At 38.4% G+C, this 6,557-nt stretch overlaps 1 protein-coding gene across 7 annotated transcripts in view; it reads right to left on the bottom strand.

Annotated features, from left to right (window-relative positions):
• Window positions 1-3,382: 3,382 nt before the first annotated feature.
• LOC117421401 (FHF complex subunit HOOK-interacting protein 1A-like) overlaps window positions 3,383-6,557 on the bottom strand; it is a 51,202-nt gene continuing 48,027 nt past the window's right edge. For all 7 annotated transcript variants that reach the window (XM_034035780.3, XM_034035775.3, XM_059028812.1 and 4 more), the window contains 3 exons: window positions 6,341-6,519; window positions 4,696-4,807; window positions 3,383-4,499 (listed from right to left, as the gene is read on the bottom strand). In XM_034035780.3, the coding sequence (XP_033891671.3) occupies window positions 4,264-4,499; window positions 4,696-4,807; window positions 6,341-6,519 (527 nt within the window). In that variant the 3' untranslated portion in view covers window positions 3,383-4,263. The remainder of the gene's footprint in view (window positions 4,500-4,695; window positions 4,808-6,340; window positions 6,520-6,557) is intronic.

The following is a 6,557-nucleotide window of genomic DNA, read 5'->3' as shown; positions in this document are numbered from 1 at the left end:
TGGAACAGATGGAAGGGTGGTCATGTGAACGTTGCTGCTTCCGATGCATTGTGTACTTGCTTCTATCACCCAGGTCGACCCTGCTTCTTCAAAAAGCAGTGTGAAATCACATAGCCATCCCGCATGACACCAGGTCACGACCCGGGTAAAACACCCCAGTGTGAAAGGGGCTTAAGAAGCGTGTAAAAGGGATTATAAAGTTGTACTGCACTATCTGACCTCTATTAAGAATGCTATAAAGCAGGGGTGTCCAATCCTGGTCATGGAGGGCTGGTGTCCCTCCTGGTTTTTGTTCCAACTGTGTCCTAAATTACTTAATTGCACCAATTATTACCAATTATTGTTCTAATTAAGTAATTTAGGGCACAGTTGAAACAAAAACCAGGAGGGACACTGGCCCTCCAGGACCAGGATTGGACTCCCCTGTTATAAAGGAATAAAGTATTGCCTGGACAATATATAAGACCCAGAGCAGTTAGCTGTTTGATTTGTATAATTAGAATAAACTATGTGTCAGAAGCAAGTGATCAGGGAAAACGACGGCTGTCAAGGACTGACCTCTAAAAAGCTTCACAATCATCAGTCTGCCAAGAACAATGGTAAGGGCCTTTTTAATTTTTTTTTTTTCTAAGATGACAGTATTAAATTGTGCCATAATACAACTTTGGATAAGACTTTTAAGTCCTAAACCAACACTGGTCAGCATATGTTTCTCTCGGTTGGACACCATGTTTTGAGATTATATCAGTTTAACAGCAATCACATGGACAAGTTTGGAAAGTGGCTGAACAAGTTAAATATTAAAGCTGTGATAATAAATATATATAGATGTATAGTTTAATGAACACATGTGTTTCTTCTAAATATGCAGGTGCTGTGCTGGTTCTACTAGATGGCTGGTAAGATGGTATAAGTAATTAGTTGTGTTTCTTGAACCCATTAGCTGTTACAGATTTGGATCACCATGATGTGCATGAGTCAAATACATAAGCATTTAGTAATAAATGGCACTATTTTGTGTATTGGACACGAGATTCTGATTTTTTTTTTTTGGTTTAGTTGTTAAATAAGTAAATAATGACCTCTTGTTCCAGTTATTATATAATTAGCATCTGTAGTAAGCAAGAATCCAAATATCTTTATCTATTCTGTTTCTATCACCTGAACCATAAGAAATGACCATGCAAGTCTGATGAAGGGTAGAAGAGAAATGTAATTAAAGATTATTATTATTTGTTTATTTAGCAGACGCCTTTATCCAAGGCGACTTACAGAGACTAGGGTGTGTGAACTATGCATCAGCTGCAGAGTCACTTACAACTACGTCTCACCCGAAAGACGGAGCACAAGGAGGTTAAATGACTTGCTCAGGGTCACACGATGAGTCAGTGGCTGAGGTGGGATTTGAACCGGGGACCTCCTGGTTACAAGCCCGTTTCTTTAACCATTAGACCACCTCCTTAGATGAGTGAATATATAAAGATGAGTGAATATATCCGAGCCATGATGTACACAGTACATCCTCCAAGGCTACACCGAAAGCTTTTTGCAGTGAACAGAGCCCATGAACTATATGTAGGTATTAGTAGGTACAATTTTAACATTGTACTCTATTGTACCGTATTTCTATAGGGAAAAAAAATAAAACTCAAATTACACTTTTTTTTTTTTTTTTTACTGAATAAAAACACCTCATTTGTAAAAGTTCATGAAGCAAATTGGTTGATTCCAAAGCTTAACAGAATGTGTTGGTTTAATAAGTAATGTTCCTTTGAAGCTTTCACAAAAAGGAAAGTGTCATTGTCTTGATTCAGTTTAACAGTAAGCCGTGCAAAATGATAATTAGAAGTTAAACAATGTCAGGAAGTTCTGTTCCATAAAGATAAAAAGGCAACATAAATATGCTGTTGCTTTTGTTATAATCATGTTGTAATGTCCCAAACACCTTTTAAAATCATGTCATTTTTTAATTCGATTTATTCTTAAATGTTATTGCTCACAACTGGAAGCATTCTATGCCAACTTGTTTGCTGACACACAAAGTAGCAGTGCTTGTTTACCCAAATTGCACTCCAGTGTTCCTTATGTCTGTGCTGGGAGAATCGCCCTTGTAAAGGGAGCCATCTCAGCCTCCATGACCATCCAGGTTGTGGCTCCTCAGAAAGACTACAGACAAGTGTCACAGGACCAATCTGAACATTTGGGGTGTGCAAAGAAAACAATCCCATTTCAGGTGTTATTCATTACTTTTGATTCTAGTGCAATTTATACATGACCAGGCAAATGTACGAGAATCTATTTTCTGTACAACCAGATCAATCTGTTACATATATTAAGGACAGATGTTAATAGCACTTTCTTGATTTGTTTTGTGTGTTTTCAATACAAATACCTTTTGGGGAGTTTGGTTTTCTTTGCGCATACCTACTAGACACATAACATGCAGGGCAGGGTGTCTGCAAGCAACTGAACTGGGCTAGAATGGAAAAAACTTTGTATTCCATTGTTAATGTATGAAGCAATCCAGCCCTACATATCTATGCCTCGCTTCTCCCACGCAACTCCACCTGCTCCGCTCACTCCACTGGCTCCCGATCACCGCTCGCATCCAGTTCAAGACTCTTGTACTCGCCTACAGATGCCTTGACCAGACTGCACCCAGCTACCTCCAGACCCTCATCTCTCCCAACACCCCCACTCGACCTCTCCGCTCCTCCTGCACTAGAAGACTGGCTGTACCTCCTCTACACTCCCCTGCCTCCAGAGCCCGCTCCTTCTCCACCCTCGCCCCGCAGTGGTGGAATGACCTTCCTAGAGATGTCAGGACTGCCCAGTCCCTGACCACCATCCGGTGCCTCCTCAAGACTCACCTCTTCAGACAGCACCTGTAGAAATCCTCTTTTCCCTCTGGACACTTTATCACTCTTCCTTAATGCGCTTTACTTGCTCTTATCTGCTCCATATTTTACTGCATTTAATCCTGTACTTTAGAGTACTGTAATCTGTCACAAGTGTTATTTAATCAGTAGTATTTTGTATTTAATTATATCCTGATGTAACTATCACTGCCACTCATCTGCTCTGTTATTGAATCGTATTTTGTCATACTTTGTACTTGCTAGAACCGAAGTCATTGTATTTTATCTTGCTCTTAATTGTATTAATACTTGTACTGTGATTCTTGAAATGTATTTTTGTTTACGACTGTAAGTCGTCCTGGATAAGGGCGTCTGCTAACAAATAAAATAATAAAATACATACATACATATAGCAGTAATAAACAGGATTCTTACCCACAGTAAAAATTCTTAGTTACACATTTTTCCCACATGAATTAATATTTAAAAAAAAAAAAAACAGTGAAAGACCAAAAAACTTTACATATTGGATTCATTTTTTATTTTTATAAAAATTTAAAACATATTTGATGACCTCTATACAATACTTAAATACCCTTTGCCAACTAAGATATTAAATATTATTGTAAAAATCTGTCCCCAATAGCACTACATACAACTTGTATAGAAACTGTTTTTTTTACAATGTACAAATAGTACTAAAGTAAGCCTAGTGCATACACTATGAAATCCAAAAAAAAAAAAAAAACTTACATTATTATAGCAGAAACAGCTGTAACAATTAATAACCACAATCTCCTTCAATAAGAGTTAAGGCATTAGCAGTATATATATATATATATATATATATATATATATATATATATATATATATAACCCACTTAGTTCCAGAACATTTATTTTCACCAGCAGTTGTCAGATAAACAATAACTGGTGTGGTTTAGTTTACAGTGAGTGATTGTAATACCTTTATCAACCTTATTTTCTTTTATTATAGACCTAGACCTAGACTCTTGGTTTTCAAATGTCAACCAGTGATTGCACATGAGTAGCTAAGGTGGTTAATATTTTCCGTAACCAAACCTCCATAAATAAAATCCTATTTAAAGCTAAAAGGTGTCCACCAAATAATGGACTCTATACTTACAGAACATTTGTTGTGTTTTTTCAAAGTCGTTATGGCTATTGGGAGCTGACCAACCATTTTCACTTGATCAGGGAATAACCGCTGTATTTACAAACATACCTAATGATATTAAAACACAGTAGCCCTCTCCCCAAACAAAATGTTTACATCCTCTTCTTTATCAAGTAGTGCCAGGAACAGGAAATATAAAATATATTTTAAGTCATTTAAAAAGTGTAAAACAAACCAAAGGTAAAAAAAAAACCCCACAAAAACCACCTATTTTTCTGTCGATATGTATGATACAATTGTGTGTTCCTGTGCGACGGCAGCCAGTTCTTTTAAAAATTCTGTATAGAGTACAGTTGCAAAAACAACATTCCTCATCTGGGATGGAATCTTTGGAAGGGGTGGTGCTTTCTTCAACCTGTTGCTAGGGAGCAGTTGCGCACGATTTGCTCCGCCATCTTGAACCCACTGCCCGTTCTCTGCACGAAGGGGATCCTGAACCACATCTGCAGGAGTCAGAATGTTTATTGTTCTGAATACAATCATAATCAATCATAAGAAGTACTAAAAAGAAATTAGTGAAATTCTTTAAATGTTTCAACATGAAGTAATTATCACAATCTGTAACTTCCGTAGCACTTAGGCAATAGTCATTGTTTTTACAACGTGCGCCATTGTTTCTGAAAGTGAAATAAAGCGAACCTTTGCTGTCATCTCTCGAGAGGAAGTATTGCTGGGCTTCTGTCACCAGGGCGGGGATGTCTTTCTTGGTAGCAGCAATCTGCTCAATTTGGTTCTTTACAGCTGCAAGCACCTGGGGAATGCAAAGCATATAGTTTCTCTTGTGTGTCCCAAGCATGCTAGCTTCTTTACAACACTGATTTCTGGTTTCACAGACTCTGCTTATAACTAATCTTGGAATAGTAGTGTTAGATAGTCCAAGATGGGTGCTAATTGAGGTTCCAGAACTTAATCAAATTCAGTAATACTTCTTATAAAAGTGCACTGCTGTGTGCGGGTCTGTCAGTATGCCTATTCTCTGTTAAAGATCTTTTGATTCTCTGCTTGTACTTTTTTACTTTAATTTGCAATGTGCAAATATCTCTAAGACAATGCTAAAGACGGAAAGCTCCTGATGACGCACAAACGTACTAATAGCAGCAGTCAGACCATGTGACCTAAAGATGCAGCAATTCATCTACCGGTATGTTGTTTTTGGATAAAGTAGAACCCGTCATAGCTGATTCAATTGGTTCTAGGGGTCGAATGGATATGTAAAAATATTGTATCTCGGAGGGAGTTGTTATACTACATTGTGTAAATGGCACATGCCAGAGGTCCATCGGTTAATAGAGGGGTTTGTATCTTACAGGATCGGATATGACAGGTTCTACTGTATCTTGAATTAATTTTTTTTAAAAACTCAATTTCCCTTAATAGAGCTAATGAGAGGTAAGAAAACAGTGTTTAAAACTAATTTAACAGAGTCAAGTAAAACACACAGTAAGAACTTCAGGTGACAGCCTCCTAGCTTGTATAGCAGACCAGGATATGGTATACAGCTGCAGCAGAATTACAGAATTAAACCCCATAAATATGACAATGGCATTTAAGTAAAACAGACTGCAAAGTCTGGTTAGTTCTTCAAGCCTCCAATTGCAGCTGAAAATGAGAGCCTATGGCATGAGCTAAGCACTTTGCTTTGTTTTACTGAAATGTGAGTTCGCAGATGACCAGAAAGTTGTTTAACAAGCGTTAACAAGCGGATAAAACACATCCTACCTCTACTTAGGAATAAATCAGTCGAATAAGCACCTATGTCCTAGACAGTGTTGCGATGGCGAGGGGAAAAAAGCCTACATGTTGCATTATGCACAGTGGGATTATGCTTTCCAGCCATTTTAAATATTGAAAATAAAGATATATTTGAACTGTTAACATGACTCGTGAGAAAATGACTGCTTTATCATTTCACATTGCTAGAAATACAGCTTTTAATAATAACTCTGCTCTCTTTATTGTATTTGATAGGGTTAATAAGGGGGTCACTAGTGAGATTCATGAAGATTTTGTTGTCTGACAGTCAAGTATTCTGCTGGGGTCGTGCTTTTTGCTTCACAAATAAAGCATCTGAAGGTAAACTGGAGCCAATCCACAAATTAGTTCTAGATTTGCACCTGGGCACCAAAAAAAATATATATTTCACCCATCAGTAAATGGTGAGTGAAAGTGCACCGAGAACATCTCGCTACAATTTACACCATGAACAAAGATCTTGGATGCGGATTCAGCCAGCCTTGATAACCACAGTAAATGGCGCCCCCGGCCCATCTGACAGCAGCAGTACCTGGTAGAGGGAGCGAACGCTGGGCTGGAAGACCATGTTGGTGTTGAGGAGGAAGGAGCGCAACAGTGGCTGTGGATAGGCAGCCAGCTGAGCTATGATCTCAGTGAGCAGCAGGTTGACATGCAAGGAGTTCTCCAGCATGTTCTCCAGCCGTGACAGGAGAACACTGACGAATGGCCCTGGAACACATCACAGTCAGTCAAGGGATGAAGAGGCA

This window comes from Acipenser ruthenus, chromosome 1 (genome assembly GCF_902713425.1).
Source record: "Acipenser ruthenus chromosome 1, fAciRut3.2 maternal haplotype, whole genome shotgun sequence".
In the NCBI taxonomy this organism is placed as follows: Eukaryota; Metazoa; Chordata; class Actinopteri; order Acipenseriformes; family Acipenseridae; genus Acipenser; species Acipenser ruthenus.
This window is presented reverse-complemented; position numbering and strand designations above follow the sequence as displayed.